Consider the following 20,097-nt stretch of genomic DNA (forward strand, 5'->3'; position numbering starts at 1 on the left):
ATGAATATTGGATGTAAAATTATTATTATCAATATTAACAATATAAATAATAATATTAATAATAATAATCATTGCTGCCAATCATTCAAACTTTTAATTAAAGATCAGTTTAAATTTAAGACTTCAAAAATTAAATTACAATTTCATTTCAGGACTAAAAATTCAATTTTAGATTAATAATCAATTTTATCTAAAATGTGTTTGAACACCATATGAAATGGGAATTTTCTTTTTCATTGGCCGTTATTGTATAATTGTATAATTTTATCACAATAATAATAATAATAATAATAATAATAATAATAATAATAATAATGAAGAAGAAGTAATTTCCTAGTAGATAGTCACTTATTATTTACAATGAAATGGATTTTAGCATCTTTGACTTTTCGAAAGTATAACAAATTTCCCCGAAACAAAAAGAATAATAATTGCATAATGTATTTTTTTTTTACATTAAGTACAGTAAAGTTAAATATTGTTTTTCCTTAAGAAAATAACATAAAATGATATTTAAGTAAACATATCAATTGTTTGAGAGTAATGTTAAAACCAATTTTACTGCAAATAATAAACGACCATATATTAAAAGTTATTATTATTATTATTATTATTATTATTATTATTATTATTATTATTATTATATAATTATGCTTTTTGTTTACAATTAACTAATTGTATCACCATATTTTTTCTACTTCATGCAATTCTCAATGAAATACCAAAACAATAACTCCATCTTCTTGTTGGATGTACAAACAATTGAAATATTTTTATCAACCAACAACAAATCTAGAGACTTATATTTTCACTATAATCTGCTTCACATTTGGAAGTGGGACATCGGGGAGTTTAAGTCAAGAATATTTTTATTAAAAAAAAAAAATAAAATTCTAGAGTTGGTCATAGGAATAGGAATAGTAACTTTTACATATTAAAAAAAAAATGTTTAATCAGCATTATCAATTTTTTTAGTAATCATTATTATCATTTTTTTGTAAATAATGATGATAATAAATCATCATTATTTTTTTTTAGTTTTTACATTTTTATTCTTATTTTTTAAATTTTAATTTGTTTTTAATTTGAGTTTAATATCAAGAGCTACACACTATATAACTTTACTTTCGACTTTTAGTTGAGAACTACAGTGTGTATATATATATATATATATATATATATATATATATATATATATATATATATAATTTTTGTAATATTGTTTTAATTCGGGACATTTAGAAGTTCTTTTTTAAAGTTCAAATCGTACATGATTTATTGTTTGTAGAGGAAGAGTTACTTCCATTGGTGCGCCAATCTTTGTTTGAAAACGTCTTTTTTTATTCAGGTTTTTTAATCTTTTCATTTCTCTATAGAAGTACCTCCAATTCATTGTCCTCCTCTTCCTTCTTCTTCTCCCCCTCCTCCTCCTCCTTCTTCTCTTCTTTCTCCACCCTTTTTTCTTCTTCTGATCTTACTACTGGCTCTTGATCAGAGATGGCTTCACTTCCATCTTTTTCTGCTGTGGTTGCTTCTTCTGTAACAGTCTCAAATTTTCCTTCCCCGTTTTTGGTATCACTAATTTCACTACTCAGTGAGGTTTCTTGCTTCTTTTTATCCTGCTATAATAAAAAGTAGAAACAAATTTAAGTAAAAAAAAAACATTTAGCTTTTTTGAGTAAAGGCTGTGGTCAAAGAAAAGTGTGAAAAAAAAAAAAATACTGCAATAGGCTACAAATGGTTTTGTTGTTTTTTGCTATATATTGATAAATGAGGAATCACTTCTATTTAAAATGCATTTATTATGCATGTAAAATTGAGAAAAAACAAGCTTTATTTTTAGATAAACATGATATCAGGTAAAATTTGGTCTTCACTTTGTTTTACACTGGCTTATTCACATAATGTTGACACATTTCAAGGTTGTTTTTCTCAATTGTTGAAATGAGGATTAATAATTTAGATTGTTTCGATTATTCAAACTGTTCTCATCTTGAATGTTATTTGGATAATGTTTTGGTCGATATAACCTTGGACCTTTTTCAGGTGTCTCTTGACAAACTCGGAAATCTTTTTGCATGACCCTGTGGCATAATGGATAAAGTATAAGGTAAAATTCAGTTTTAAGTACCAGTCTTGAGAGTTGAAGGTTCAATCCTCAGTGCAGGTGACACAAAGAATATGATTGTGATTTCTATAAGATTTTTACTCAGTCATGGCTGATAGAATGAGCACATGCTGCAGTATTTATTTGCTGATTGGGCAATCCCATTTTTATGATTATGTTAATGGTGATAATGTATGCATGAGCATGAAATCTCTTGTTGTATAGATTATTGAAAAGGTATTCACAAACCAAAATGGCTGACTTTTTTTGACATTCAATATTTGTTTTTTTTTTGTTTTGTTTTTTTACACATCAAAAAATTACTGCTTACCCTTCATATAGAAATATAAAGCTTCCCTATGAGAGAAAAATTAGACACTGTCTATTTTTAATGTGAGGAAAATCCAACTCTCTAAGAAGGGGTACTTTAGATTAAAATAAAAATAAAAAGTACCCCAGTTTAGTAGAATTTCTTCTTCACTGATTGAGGTAAGAAAAGATGAAGATCAGAGTCAGAGCAGATACTACACTTTGCTCCTCACTAAAAGGAGCAAGAATGTTTCAACATGACACAAAATGTAACACAATATCAGAAAATGGGATCTGGTTTACATTTTCTCATAATTGGTGACATTAATTAAATGGGTTGGTACAAGTATTTTATTTAATTTTAAATTTTTGAAAGTTTATCAAGCATCTAATGAGATTCCTATTTTTTGTTTTGTTTTGTTTCAACTTCACAGACTTGATACCACTTGTGTTCCAGAGTAAATAAATGCTTTAAAATAAGTTAAAACAAATTTTAAAAAAAAACTTATCCAGGTAGGTAGAAGAGTAACTTATCTTGACTTTAGTGACATTTATTTGTTCTATATTTATTTTTCTCATCTTTTTTTGTTTTGTTGGCTTTTGCAAAAAATGCTCTAAAATAAAATTTAAAAATAAAAGAAAAAACACTGCATAGGTATAGCAAATATAAAAATAAAATGAAGAGTTAAATTTCCAAGGGAAGTAATCGTAGTTAATTTTGTAGATTTAACATTAACACTTATTCCTTAAATTTTTTCTTTTACAAATAAAAGTCAATGGTTGTTTGTGTGTTTTAGAAATGTATATGCTAACATTCAAATAAGCTTTGATACGGGTTAATCCCCTCTCCCACTCCTCTGGACAAAAATTAAGAAAATCTTTATGGTGTATGTACCCATGACATAAAGAAACTATTGTACACAAAAACCACATGAATCGATCAAGTGGTTTTATTTTCATAAAGAAAATCATTTGTGAATTTCAGCTTGTTATATACCCCCTCTGCTGATAATGGCATCCTAAAATCTCGATTTGAAGTTATCTCCCTGATTCCCTCAAACTGTTTCCAAGATGGCATTATGGGATCGTTACTTGTAATCTTGTTATTTATTTAAAAAGAAAACTACTTGATCAGTTTACATGTTATTTAGTGTGTGCCACATTTTCTCTGTCTGTCTGGTACATTGTACAGATTTTGATTTTGATTTTATTAATACAGGAGGAACTCTGGACAAACACCAGATTAAATTTATCATAGAATCTAAAGATACCATTGAGTTCAGTAATTATCAGTTAGTTCCATAAAATAACTGAAAAAAGGTAAATGGAACAAAATTAATTTCTGTTAATACATTTTCTTTGTTTTACAAAAAATAAAGTACACAAAATTATCTTGAGAAAAACTGCATTAAAAAAAGAGTATATACATTTAAATAATTATTTTATTGAATATTTTTTAAGATTTGAAATAATTTAATAAAATTAATTTGTTTCGATCGTAAAAACCTTTTTTATTTTAGAGCTGTCTGTTAGAAACATATCAACAAACAAGTTATTATTTTTTTATAGAAAACACTACGGTGCATATATATATATATATATATATATATATATATATATATATATATATATATATATATATATATATAGAGAGAGAGAGAGAGAGAGAGAGAGAGAGAGAGAGAGAAATTTTAGGACTTTCCACTTATCTTGTGCTTCCTTTTTAAAATTAAATATGTTTTTAACTCTTTTTTAAGATGTCTTTTAACATGTTTTATTAATCATTTGTTCATATATATATATATATATATATATATATATATATATATATATATATATATATATATATATATATATGCTCAGTAGTGTTTATATATATATATATATATATAAAGTATATATTATATATAATATGTTTATGGGAATATATGCTTATTCAACTATGTATCACCTTTTATTTATACCAATCATTAAATTATAAAACTCATTGAAACTACAGAGCAAATACAACTAAATGACAAAAGATCTATATTCCAAATTTTAAGATGTTGTCAATCTTAATTGTTTATTTCTTTAAGCATGTAAAATGTTCAATTCTTATTCAATTCTTTCATATATACACGCACACACAAATTTTATTATATAATATATATTATGTATGATATATATATATATTATATATAATATATATTATTATAATGTATATATATATTATATATAATATATATATTGTATATATATATATTATATATATAATATATATATTGTATATATATATATATTGTATATATATATATTATATATATAATATATATATTGTATATATATATATATTGTATATATATATAATATATACATATATAATATATATATTGTATACATATATAATGTATATATATATATATAATATATACATATATAATATATATATTGTATACATATATAATGTATATATATTGTATATATATATATATATAATATATAATATATATATATATATATATTATATATATATATATATATATATATATATATATATATGTATGCATGTATGTATTATTATTGCAAATGTTATTTTTAATTTTGCTTTCGAACATGACTATATAAAAAATTATTTCGTATTTGTAATATATCTCCACACAGGCAATTCCGTATTAAAACACTAGTTTATAAATAATTATAAAATGTTAAACAAAGTTGAAAAAATTACCAAGTTGATCAAATATTAAGATAATAACAACAAAAAGAAAAATGCAGTCATTATACAATTATACATAAGGTAATGACTTAAATCTTGACAAGAAATACATACAAAGCTTGCAAAAAGAAGTAGAAAGTGTTTCAATGTAGATATACAAAAAAGGGGAGTGGAATAGTTTGCAGGGAGATCAAAAGTCATACGTTCAAAGTAAGCTGCTGATTACCATGCATTTCATGTATGCATATCAATGGATAAAGAGTCATGCACTTGAAGGTAAATATGTTTGGCTTCAGTCGTGGTAGAAATAATATAAAATGAAATATAAAAAAAATTATAATAAAAATGAACAAAACAATAATAAAATAGGATAAAATTTAAAAAAGAAAAACATGACTGAAAAAAATGTAGAAGAAAAACAATGGAAACAAAAATTATATATATATATATATATATATATATATATATATATATATATATATATATATATATATATATATATGAACACAAAACAAACCAAAAAGAAAAGAAAAAATAATTGATTTTACAAGAAAACGACACAACAATTTTTTTGTGAAAAATATTGGAGAAAAAAATTCCTTTTTTTTTGTTGTTAAAATTTAAAAAAATAAAGAGAATGTTGAATATGCAGACAACATTATTTGGAATTTTGTGTTTAAATTAAAATTTAAAAAACAATTATATGACTGGTATCACGAAAGTAATTGAATCATTCTACCGATTCAAAAGGTATCTGACTTCTGATACATTGCTTTGCTTATATTAGAGTAAAATACACCCTAAGATGGAGTACTTCTTTCTCTCACACCTAGGGAGGTGCCACCTAGAGTATTCTTTCTTCCCTTGATAGAGTACAAAACTGATTTTACAACCTATTATGAGGGGGGAGTGATCTCTTCTCTCGAGACCCTTTATCACAGAAGATTATTTTTATGGTAAGTGCTCGACTGAGCTTCAATCTTTCATTCCTCCTTAGAAGATGTTTCTTTTACCACAAAAGAAAGGAACTTTGTCTTCTTCCCCAATCAAGTAGAATTTGCATGAACAGAGTTTCTTTCCAAGAACTTCCTGTCTGAAAAACACAATACCATGAGCTACCCTGCTGGCTACAACATGGTCGTCTTCAAATCCAAAGTCAACAAATGCTTGTCATAAGCCAACCTCATAAGTAATCAAACATTATTCATTCATTCGTCAATTTCAATCCTCTCATAATATTCTTCATCGTTTTTATCATTGTATGCTACTTAATTTTGAAAGTATTTTACTGTTAAATGTAGATACAACTTACCGAGCGTGAACTGATTGATAAAGGAAATGACCTTGACTAATATAAGAAGATGAAATGACCTTGACTAATATAAGAATATAATTAGGTGTGTTGCTAAATTATTTGATCGAGAATAATTTGAAATTAAATCCTGTTGCATTAATGCAATCAGGTGATGAAAATGCTATTTTAAAGATAAACTTGACTAATAAATGTAAACGTTGTTTCAAACTTCAATTAGGCAAAATGATTAAAATGTTACTTCAAGCAATGAAAATCCTATTTAAAGCTTAATCTTGACCAACCAAAGAAATTGCTATTAAAAAAGCATGAATGACCAAAGAAAATATGATTGCATAAAAACAAAATTAATATTTTGGGCTAATAAAAATTAATATTTTGGGCCAATAAAAATTAATATTTTGGGCCAATAAAAATTGATATTTTGGGCCAATAAAATTAATATTTTGGGCCAATAAAAATTGATGTTTTGGGTCAATAAAAATTAATATTTTGGACCAATAAAAATTAATATTTTGGGCCAATAAAAATTGATGTTTTGGGCCAATAAAATTAATATTTTGGGCCAATAAAAATTGATGTTTTGGGCCAATAAAAATTGATGTTTTGGGCCAATAAAAATTGATGTTTTAGGCCAATAAAAATTAATATTTGGGCCAATAAAAATTGATATTTTGGGCCAATAAAAATGAATATTTTGTTGGCCAATAAAAATTAATATTTTGGGCCAATAAAAATTGATGTTTTTGGGCCAATAAAAATTAATATTTTGGGCCAATAAAAATTAATATTTTGGGCCAATAAAAAATGATGTTTTGGGCCAATAAAAATTAATATTTTGGGCCAATAAAAATTGATGTTTTGGGCCAATAAAAATTGGTGTTTTGGACCAATAAAAATTGATGTTTTGGGCCAATAAAAATTAATATTTTGGGTCAATAAAAATTAATATTTTAGGCCAATAAAAATTAATATTTTGGGCCAATAAAAACTACATATAAACACATTCATGGCAGTTACACTCTCTCGTGCAAATATTAAGTAGGATATCCCTACGCCCAAAAAGTTTAACAAATATTTTTCTTTGTATTTTGTGGTAGAATTAGACAAAGACGAAAATTGACCCTATATAAATTCATATATAAATAATGAATAAATTACATAAGATATACGACTTTTACATATTAAAAAAATAAATAGATGCATTTTTTAAATCTTGCAAATAAATTGAGTGATATTCCAACTATCACTATAATACAATTGAACGTTTAAACTTATTATATTTAGCAAAATATTTCAACGACCTCTACAATAAAATTGAACATCTTAATCTAAACATATATTTAAGAAGATATTCCAATATAATTCAATCATTTAATATCACACTGGGCGAGATATTCCAATGTCTCCTACTAGTAGAATTGAACACTTAACTTTTTAAGTATTGCATTCAAGCAATCCTTATTGTACAATTGGACCACTTGGCCAAAATTTATATTTAGCAATATATTCTAACAATATCTATAATACAATTGAACCTTTTCAATTTAGAATTATATTGCAAGGATATCTATAATACAATTAAACTTTTAAAGTTAATAGTATATTTAGCAAGATATTCCAATGATTCCTATAATAGAACTGAGCCTTTGAAGTTAGTATACTTAGCAAGATATTGCAACGATACCTATAATACTATCAATAATTTTAACTTAGTAGCATATTTATCAAAATAGTTCAACGTTCCCAATAAGACAATTAAATTACTTAGTAGTACATTGGATGATTATGATGATGATCATCATCATCAGCAGCAGCACCATCACAATCATAATATATTTTTGAATATATTGAAATAAATTTGGTTGATTTTAAATTAAAAAGAAATATGAAAATACTTAGCGTTAAATTTTATGATGAAAAATAATTAAAAATATCTTTAAATATTATTTCAATCAAATGAATTTAAATACTAAAAGTTGATGCAAAAAATTGTTTTCTTAATTGCTGATGAAATGGTAATTTTAAAAATATTTATCTTAAGGTATTCATTGAAAGATGAAGAAAAAATTGAAAAAAAATTATATAAAAATAAAATAAAAATTGAAATAATTAAACACAAGAAAAAATATGTTTCAATGTCCACATAAATGCAAGCAGCAATATATTTACCTGTACTTACCAATATCAAAGGTAATATATATATATGCATATATATTTATATATACAATATGTTAATATACTTACCTATATCAAAGGCTGGGTCTGAAATAATGGCAAATATTCAGTACACAGGTAACTTTTGTAATGTACTATTTAGGAAATTGTTATAGATAGGATACGGAGATACTATTTTAAATTTACTATTTTTTTAACATAATGAAAAAGCAGTTAACAGTATTATTTGTTTAAACATAAGGTTATTCTTATAGTAACAAAACGATATAATTGTTACGGCTTTGTGATGTCTATTATTACAGTAACAATTATGGAATTGTTATGTAAAAAAAAGTTATTGGTGTTACGGCCTTGTCATGTTTATTATCATAGTAACAAAACGTTATTAGAGTTACGGTCTCGTGATATCTATTATCATAGTAAGAACACGTTATTAGTGTTACGGCCTCGTGATATCTATCATCATAGTAAGAACACGTTATTAGTGTTACGGCCTCGTGATATCTATTATCATAGTAAGAACACGTTATTAGTGTTATGATCTTCTGATGTCTATCATCATAGTAAGAACACGTTATTAGTGTTACGGCCTCGTGATATCTATTATCATAGTAAGAACACGTTATTAGTGTTACGGCCTCGTGATATCTATCATCATAGTAAGAACACGTTATTAGTGTTACGGCCTCGTGATATCTATTATCATAGTAAGAACACGTTATTAGTGTTACGGCCTCGTGATATCTATCATCATAGTAAGAACACGTTATTAGTGTTACGGCCTTGTGATATCTATCATCATAGTAAGAAAACGTTATTAGTGTTATGATCTTCTGATGTCTATTATCATAGTAAGAACACGTTATTAGTGTTACGGCCTCGTGATATCTATCATCATAGTAAGAACACGTTATTAGTGTTACGGCCTCGTGATATCTATTATCATAGTAAGAACACGTTATTAGTGTTACGGCCTCGTGATATCTATCATCATAGTAAGAACACGTTATTAGTGTTACGGCCTTGTGATATCTATCATCATAGTAAGAAAACGTTATTAGTGTTATGATCTTCTGATGTCTATTATCATAGTAAGAACACGTTATTAGTGTTACGGCCTCGTGATATCTATTATCATAGTAAGAACACGTCATTAGTGTTATGATCTTCTGATGTCTATCATCATAGTAAGAACACGTTATTAGTGTTACGGCCTCATGATATCTATCATCATAGTAAGAACACGTTATTAGTGTTACGGCCTCGTGATATCTATTATCATAGTAAGAACACGTTATTAGTGTTACGGCCTCGTGATATCTATCATCATAGTAAGAACACGTTATTAGTGTTACGGCCTCATGATATCTATAATCATAGTAAGAACACGTTATTAGTGTTACGGCCTCGTGATATCTATCATCATAGTAAGAACACGTTATTAGTGTTACGGCCTCATGATATCTATAATCATAGTAAGAACACGTTATTAGTGTTACGGCCTCGTGATATCTATCATCATAGTAAGAACACGTTATTAGTGTTACGGCCTTGTGATATCTATCATCATAGTAAGAAAACGTTATTAGTGTTATGATCTTCTGAAGTCTATCATCATAGTAAGAACACGTTATTAGTGTTACGGCCTCGTGATATCTATTATCATAGTAAGAACACGTTATTAGTGTTATGATCTTCTGATGTCTATCATCATAGTAAGAACACGTTATTAGTGTTACGGCCTCGTGATATCTATCATCATAGTAAGAACACGTTATTAGTGTTACGGCCTCGTGATATCTATTATCATAGTAAGAACACGTTATTAGTGTTATGATCTTCTGATGTCTATCATCATAGTAAGAACACGTTATTAGTGTTACGGCCTCGTGATATCTATCATCATAGTAAGAACACGTTATTAGTGTTACGGCCTTGTGATATCTATCATCATAGTAAGAAAACGTTATTAGTGTTATGATCTTCTGAAGTCTATCATCATAGTAAGAACACGTTATTAGTGTTACGGCCTCGTGATATCTATTATCATAGTAAGAACACGTTATTAGTGTTATGATCTTCTGATGTCTATCATCATAGTAAGAACACGTTATTAGTGTTACGGCCTCGTGATATCTATCATCATAGTAAGAACACGTTATTAGTGTTACGATCTTCAGATGTCTATCATCATAGTAACAGAACATTATTTGTTACGGCCTTGTTATCATAGTAACAAACGCTATTAGTGTTACTGCCTTGTGATTTCTATTATCATATTAACAAAACGTTATAAGTTTTATGGCCTTGTGATGCCTATGTAGTTTGATGTAATTTGTATATCAATGAGGCTATTGGAATGAGGTAATATAAGGCTCGCAGTCAGGATGGCAGGGGCTGTGTTTGGGAGAACCAGACTGAATGGGTCGGAACGGAGAATGTTCAAGTGCTGACAAGAATCCATGTTTATTTTTTAATTATAAGCTATTATTATAGTAAGAAAATGTTATTAGTGTTACGGCCTTGTGACGTCTATTTTCATAATAACAAAAAGGTTATATGTGTTACGGCTTTGCGATGTCTATTATCATAGAAGAAAACGCTATTTGTGTTACAGCTTTGTGATGTCTATTATCATAGAAGAAAACGTTATTCGTGTTACAGACTTTTTAAATTTTGTGTTTTATCACTGTAACAAAATTTTGTGTTTTGACGGTCGGGTTGGATACAAAAATAAACTTAATAGCATCTGAATCCTTCCTTCTGTTTACACACAATATTTAAACACTAAAAATAATCTAATTGACTATACATCAATATAATCATGCATTTTATAAAAACAAACACACCAAAATTTTGTCTAGGTAAATTAATAGTTGATACAAAATAAGACGTTAAGACTATAACTGCTCCCATAGGAAACCAAAATTAAAAAAAAATTTCCATTGCAAAAAATAACATATAATTTTACATGAATTCATAAATTTATAAACTAAATATTTTTTAGCAACTTAAAAACAATAGCAGCAACTAGCGAGAATATCATATTAAAATATGAAGCAATCGTTTAGCCTGGATTTTCCTCAGAGATATTTTGTGTTTTCACTAATTTCCTCCTGAGAGATATCTCACAAAATGGACTGATAATGTGTCATGATTTTTCTCTCTTTTCTTTTTTACACATTCATGAGTTGCCTGGAGAATTATATAGCTCTGATAGTGATGTGTGAGAGAAATCTTTTGTTGACAATTTTCACATTATTTAATTAAATAATCAAATTAGGAATTGAAAACTTTTTACATTCATTTAATTAAATAATCACATTAGGAATGGAAAACTTTTCACATTATTTAATTAAATAATCAAATTAGGAATGGAAAACTTTTCACATTATTTAATTTAATAATCAAATTAGGAATGCAAAATTTTTCACGTTATTTAATTAAATAATCAAATTAGGAATGCAAAATTTTTCACATTAATTTAATTAAATAATCAAATTAGGAATGCAAAAGTTTTCACATTAATTCAATTTAATAATCAAATTAGGAATGGAAAAGTTTCACATTAATTTAATTAAATAATCAAATTAGGAATGGGAAACTTTTCACATTAATTTAATTAAATAATCAAATTAGGAATGAAAAATTGTCCACATTAATTTAATTAAATAATCAAATTAGGAATGCAAACGTTTTCACATTAATTTAATTTAATAATCAAATTAGGAATGCAAAAGTTTTCACATTAATTCAATTCAATAATCAAATTAGGAATGGAAAACTTTTCACATTAATTTAATTAAATAATCAAATTAGGAATAGAAAAAATTATTTTCTAGAAGTAATTCAGTTGAGACAAAATTAAAATTAAAACAATTATTTCTGTAGATGCAACAATTTCAGTAATAAAATTTTCTAGTCAAATCTTTGAGGAAAAACCAACACCCAAAATACAAAAAAAAAAACAATAAATAATAAGACATTTGAACGTTTTATGAAACAATTTAAGAAAATAAAGGTCTGCTTTTTATATATGTAATAGTACTTACCACTATATATGCTAGTGTCATTTCATAAGAAAAATTCATAAACTGTGACATATCTTTTAATACATTCTTCTTGCATCACTAAAATAATGAGTTCACTTTTCACCTCTATATTATCATTATTATTATTATTATTATTATTATTATTATTATTTATTTCATTATTATTATTATTTATTATTATTTATTTCATTATTATTATTATTATTATTTATTATTATTATTATTATTATTTATTATATTGTTATTTCATTATTATTATTTCATTATTATTATCATTATTATTATCATCATCATTATAATAATTATTATTTCTGATTATAATTATTTATTATTATAATTATTTATTATTATTATTATCATTATCATTATTATTATTATTATTATTATTTCATTATTGCTTTTATCACTTTTCTCTCTTCCTCTTATCTATCTTATTATCTACTTTTACTATATTGATGAAATGAAGTTGATCTTCCCCTCTCAAGTCAGACATCATAGGACTATAAACAGAGATGATACCTACAATTCCAATATGATCACGATTCTTGCCAACAACAGATGTATGCTTAAAGAAAACATTTTTATTCGATTTTATAATTTCTTACATTAGTTCTGACTTAGTTTCACAAAACACTCATGCTTAGAAGAAGTTGGCATAAGTTTTTCTCACTTAGAAAAACCTACTACCACTCTTCCATCAATCATTAGGACTTCTCATTCATTGCATATATATTTTCCAGCTTAATACATAATTATTTAATTTTCTAATTCAAAGATATTTTTCACCAAATACAACTTCCCTCAATAAATACCAATTGCTCCTTCCAAGTATTTTTTTTTTTTTTTTGTCATTTTGATTGGCTGATTACAGTCCTATTTTTATACTTATACCATTTTTTTAATTCTATCTTGACAAATGCCAGGATATGTGTCCTGCTAGTTATTATTATTATTATTATTATTATTATTATTATTATTATTATTATTATATAGAGGCCTTGTTTTTTTTGTAATTGTTGTAGAAAAGGAAACTTTTATTTTGTCATCTAATTTACATATGTGTTTGTGGTATGTACAGACATAATTATGTAAATTAGATGATGATGCTGGAGAAAGAGAGTCACTCTTTCTCAAGACAGCAACATTAAGAAATATTAGTAAGTGGTTAAATAAGCATACAGTAGAAAAGGGTGAAAAATACATAGATAGCTAAAAGAGAGGTGGGTGATTTATTCTCTTAATTATAATTTATGACTAATAAAAGAATTAAAATGGATTTTTAGGCATTTGTATGTTATGTAAGGTTTTGCAAGTTTATGTAATTTTTTGTAAATTTTCATATATTTTTTAAAGGTTTTACAAATTTATGCATTCTTTTATGAGATTTTGAAAGTTTTGTATGTTTTTGTATGTTTTGTAAATATTTCGTTTTATCAACTTTATGTGAATTTTCAGGTATTTGTAAGGTTTTGCAATTTTATAGGATTTTTGAAAGTTTCTTATATTTTTGTACGTTTTTGTAAATGCTCATGTTGTTGTAATTTTTTATGTTTTCATTAGATTTTTTAAGGTTATGTATTACTTTAGTAAAGTATATAAGTCTGCCCAATTTTATTATTTTTTGTAAAGATTTTGCAAGTTTTTGTAAGTTTTATATGTGTAAGATTTTGAAAATTTTCTATGTTTTGTAAATTTCTTACATTTTTGTAAGTTTATGTATCTTTTTGTATATTTTGTTAAGCTTTGCAAATTTTTGTACAATTTTGTAAGCTTTCACCAGTTTATGTATTTTTTTAAAAGGTTTTGCCAATTTTTTGTATGATTTTGTAAGATTGGGTAAATGAATTTATATTTTCATATAATTTTTGACATTTGGATGTTTAATAATTTTTTGATTGTTTTTTAAGTCGATTTTTGTAAGGTTTTATCATTTTCGTTGTTTATCACACATGTTTTTAAGTGATTATGTTTTTTATTGTATTTATCATATGTTTGTATGCTTCATAAAAATGAAACATTTTTGTATTTTGTATAGTTATATAATTTTGTAGGTTTTTTATAGTTATGTAATTTTGTAAGTTTGGTATTTTTATGTAATTTTATAGGTTTTGTATGGCTATGTAAGTTTGTAGTGTTTGTATAGTTATAGCATCTTGTAGATTTGTATAGTTATGTAATTTTGTAGGTTCTGTATAGTTATGTAATGTTGTAAGTTTTGTATAGTTATGTAATTTTGTAGGTTTTGTATAGTTTCTAATTTTGTCGGATTTTTTAGTATTTTACATAATTTTTTATGGTATTGTAAATATTTGGATATTTGTGTATAATTTTATATGTATTTTTAATAAATTTATGTTTTCTATCTGTTTATGCTTGGATATGATTTTGTAAAAGTTCAAAAGATTCTTTTTTTAGCTCTCACCATAATGAATACTGCCACTTGTACCTAAAGGGGCTACTATTTGGGACCATGTTTACAGAGGCACTATGAAGAAAGTTGAGCAATGAGATGTCTGTTCACTTTACAGATAAATTTCTGCATGTTAATACAGTCAGGAAATTAGGAAACAGGAAGGGAATTCCTAACAGTCCAAACGAAGAAACTATTAAGATTAAAGTCTTTCTGGCACCCAAAGAATTCTACAGTGAAATGGTGAGATTTTTCTGCTTGTTGGGTTAGGGTCAGGGTATGTACAATTGAGGGGGGCACAAATAACAATTTCTACACAGCATGTTACATTAAAGTATTTCTTTATATTTTTTAATCAAATTAAAGGCATTTCTATTCTTTTTTTAAAATTTGTTTATTTTATAAGCAATTCATACAAAATAATTTAAACACTTTGCATTTAATTCAAACATTGTTTTTAATGTGACAAACAAACAGTCATATGTACACAAGTTAAAATTAGACAAACTGAAATAAATAAAAATTTTGTAAAAATAATGGAGAACTTACAGCTTCGTTTCCATCATCATCAAGTGATCCAGTTTGATCTAGGGATCCAGTCTGTTCAAATGATTCAGATTTTTCCGAAAATGTTTGGTCTAGAGAATCATTTTTATCTAAAGAAACAGTTGGTTCTTGAGCCTGTGTCTGTTCAGAAGCCTTAGTTTGGTCAGTGGAACCAGGATGGTCGAGTGAGCCCTCAGATTTCTCTGATGATTCTTTCTTTAGTTCTTCAGTCTGATCCTGAGGTCCAGTAGTTCTGTCGCCAGAGCCTTCAGCTTCATCTTTTGATTGCTTCTCTTCAGTGACAACGGTTGATTCAACGGGAACTTCAGACCCAGCAGGTACTTGAGAGGCGTCCCCTGGGCCTACAGCATCTACTGGTGTCTGCTGTGAGTCCAGGGCTGGTTGCGGTTGGGAGGAATCTGCTGAGGATTCCACAGCTGAGGCAGAACTAGATGCTAAAATTAAAAAAAGCACATTTTTATTTTTTTAAACTTGTTTTTTTTAGATTGACTATATTGTTTTTCTTTGAAATATTGTTATCATTACTATACTTCGATCTGGGAAATCAGAAAATAAAACCCTAACTAGGCATACATATAAAAAAAAAATCCTAATAAAAAGAACCCCCCCCCCCGTACCTTATTCATCATGAAATAACCTTTTTATCATGGTTCAATGAAATGAACACATACTTCCGCACTAATCTTAACCTCCCCACTAAGCCCACTACTGAATATTTGTATTCACGTCAGATAAGTTGAGAAATTGTTGGTAAAAAAATAAAACATTTAATAAATAAAAAGTTACGTTTATGCACGAAAGTGTCGTATTGGTAGTTTTTATTATTAAAGTCCCTTCAATAAGTTTCCAGACTTTTTTGTACAAACATTTAAAATTGTTGTAGATGCTTGAAAAGTCAGTATTTTGTTGCTATACGTCTTATGAAATGACTGACCAATTTTTATCATTACAGATTCAAATGAACAGCTACAGCAACAATTGGAATACACCCTACTAAAGCATGATTATCATAGATGGTGAATTTCAAAAATGCAATCTGGACGTGAAGACATTTTAGAAGAACGATATGTAATAAAATTCTGTTTTAACCATGGAAAAAATGCCACAGAAACGTATGGAATACTTCAGGCTGCTTTTGGGCCATCTTGCATGATCAAACATCAGTTTTTGAGTTGCATAAAAGGTTCCAGGAAGGCAGGGAGTCTGTGAGGGATAATGAGAGGTGTAGGAGGAGTAAGGAAGTCAGAATACCAGAGTTGATTGGCCAAATAAATAATTTCATGGATAAGGATCATTGTGTGGTTATAGAGACAATAAATGCACAGTTTGATGTCAGTGTGGGAACTGTACACACAATTATTTGTGAGGAACTGAAGATGTGGAAGATTTGCTCAAAGTTTGTCCCAAGGATGCTCACAGAAGATCACAGATTATTTGACCAAGATGGGCATCAAGACAGTTTTTCATCCTCCTTATACTCCTTGTGACTTTTGGTTATTCTCTAACCTCAACAAAAACCTTAGATGCTGTCATTATGAGACAACTGAAGAGATGAAAGGCTGTGATGAGGGTCATTCACACGCTCTATGGGGCTTTCCATAAATTGTCAGAATGGTACAATAAGGGCATTGCAGCCAAAGGAGATTACTTCAAAGGGGACTAGAGTTTCATGAATGAATATCAATCAATAAAAGTGCCAATCTGAAAAATGTCTGGAAACTTATTGAAGGCACATCGCATTTACATATGTTAAGGAATTTTATGAAAGAATACATTTCTTAAATTATGTCTCTGCTACTTTTGTAGAGAAACAAGTTTCCTTCTTTTTAGTCCTCTTAAATAAAAATATATTCAGTGGTTTTTCAGCCTCAACAAAATTGCTATATATCATAAAGCTAAGAGAAACAATGAGGTATTAACCCCTTCAGTATTGTGTATAGTAAATTTAATGAAACACACGTATGGAATTATATTACTAATACCTTTTTGTTTTGTAGGTATACAGAATCTCTTGCGAAATATTTAGTTGTGGTTTGGTTGGCTAAAACAAGCAGATCAAAACCAGCATAAAATACAAATTGAACACTCGTATGCATGCCCACCATTTTTCCCCTAATTTTTTATGCCTACTCTGCTGATAGGAAATGACGATTCAGTTCTTGAATAAGACGCTGTGGAGATAAGATGCCAAAGATGAATTTTTGTTTTTTGCCAGGAAACAGCAAGCTGAGATGGAACTTCAGAAATCAATATTTTGTGTTTAGATTAATCCTGCCTTCCATTCTTATGTCCCTGTTTTAATGAAGCATTAAACAAAGCTGATTTTATTATAGTAGAGATGTTGGTATTTTCACATAGAATTCTGATGATCATCTTCTGTTCTTCTCATCTAAAGCCAATAATTGGATTTACATTTTTGGATTTTAGCGTCATTAGATAATTTACCTTTCACCAGACAATCCATTCACGTGAAATCACCTTTTTCTTCACCATATTCCCCCTGCTTCACTTTTTGTTATCAAGTAAGATCTTTGACTTACTTGCAGTTTCATCAAATACTTTTGTATGCAAAATCCGATCCCGAATTTTGCTAATTCCTACCCTCTGATGAGAAGGAAAGTATTTCTTCGAAACTCTGCGGATTAAGGACACTCCACTTATCAAGTGTTTCCTTTTCAGATTAAATATGTTTTAACTCTTTTTCAGAATGTTTTTTAACATGTTTTATTAACTATTTGCTCTTATTATAAACTCTATCTCCTATTTAGTTTTATCAAGCTTTTACATCTGGTTGAGATTACTTTACAAATATTAATTCTTTAATATTTATAATATACTTTAGTTTTATCATCTTGGATCATTTTGGTAAATTTAATTGTAACTTTTATTTTATTTTATACACACACACACTATATATATATATATATATATATATATATATATATATATATATATATATAACAGCACAGTAAGATATGAATATTTTATAATATATTATAAAAGTGACCAAGTGCAATTAAAGCGCCTTGATTCTGGATGGTATATAAAAGAACGGATTTAACATGGCAACATATATTACATCACCCAACAAACAAAACATTACTGCATAGTTTGATCATGATGATGATGATGATGATGATGGTGGTGGTAGTGGTAATGGTGGTGATGGTGGATGCAAAAAAAAAAAGTAAATTTTGTTACTTCTTACAAAAAAATGTATATGTGTATTTCATTGTAAAACAGATGATTATTAGTTAAGCTTCCAATTAGAAAAAATAAAAAGCCACAAAAGTTTAATGCCATGTTAAACGCATTTCTTTCATAAACAGAAAGAACTGCTGAATGTACGCGTGCTGATCCAACAAAAAATAATAATATAAGTATGTTAATAAGAGATTAGGTTATTAAAAGTAAGTAAAATGTTAATAATTTGTATGGCAATTTTGTTGTTGTTGTTGTTGTTAATAATAATAATGATAATAATAATAATAATAATAATAATAATAATAAGTTAAGGTGTTTAGTCATGCAAATAGTAAAGCAGCAGCAGCAGCACTAGCAAAGTACAACAAAAATAAGACTGCAAAAAAAAAAATACAATTTAAGAAATTATATCTAACAATACTGAAAAACAAAACGATTTCCAAATATTTTTTACTAATATTTCGATTTATGACATCTGTTTATGTGTTAGTGAATTTAGCAAAATAATAATGATAATAATAATAATGATAATAATAATAATAATGATAATAGTAATGATAATAATAATAATGATAATAATAATGATAATAATAATAATAATAATAATAATGATAATAATAATAATAATAATGATAATAATAATGATAATAATAATAATAATAATAATAATAATGATAATAATAATAATAATGATAATAATAATAATAATAATAATAATGATAATAATAATAATAATAATAATAATAATGATAATAATAATAATAATAATAATGATAATAATGATAATAATAATAATAATAATAATGATAATAATAATAATAATAATAATGATAATAATAATAATAATAATGATAATAATAATAATAATAATAATGATAATATTAATAATAATAATAATAATGATAATAATAATAATAATAATAATGATAATAATAATAATAATGATAATAATGATAATGATAATAATAATAATAATAATAATAATAATGATAATAATGATAATGATAATAATAATAATAATGATAATAATAATAATAATGATAATGATAATAATAATAATAATAATGATAATAATAATAATAATAATAATAATAATGATAATAATAATAATAATAATAATAATGATAATAATAATAATAATAATGATAATAATAATAATAATGATAATAATAATAATAATGATAATAATAATAATAATAATGATAATAATAATAATAATGATAATAATAATAATGATAATAATAATAATAATAATAATAA

At 26.1% G+C, this 20,097-nt stretch overlaps 1 protein-coding gene across 10 annotated transcripts in view; it reads right to left on the reverse strand.

Annotated features, from left to right (window-relative positions):
- Positions 1-1,227: 1,227 nt before the first annotated feature.
- LOC145268181 (F-BAR and double SH3 domains protein 2-like) overlaps positions 1,228-20,097 on the reverse strand; it is a 313,479-nt gene continuing 294,609 nt past the window's right edge. For 2 of the 10 annotated variants that reach the window (XM_080123404.1, XM_080123401.1), the window contains 2 exons: positions 15,616-16,067; positions 1,228-1,622 (listed from right to left, as the gene is read on the reverse strand). In XM_080123404.1, coding sequence (XP_079979530.1) covers positions 1,371-1,622; positions 15,616-16,067 — 704 coding nt within the window. In that variant the 3' untranslated portion in view covers positions 1,228-1,370. Of the gene's footprint in view, positions 1,623-8,673; positions 8,692-15,615; positions 16,068-20,097 lie in introns of those variants that run through there. The other 8 variants (XM_080123409.1, XM_080123407.1, XM_080123410.1 and 5 more) reach the window with 6 other exon arrangements.

This window comes from Euprymna scolopes, chromosome 43 (assembly GCF_053919585.1).
Source record: "Euprymna scolopes isolate OS-2025 chromosome 43, ASM5391958v1, whole genome shotgun sequence".
In the NCBI taxonomy this organism is placed as follows: Eukaryota; Metazoa; Mollusca; class Cephalopoda; order Sepiida; family Sepiolidae; genus Euprymna; species Euprymna scolopes.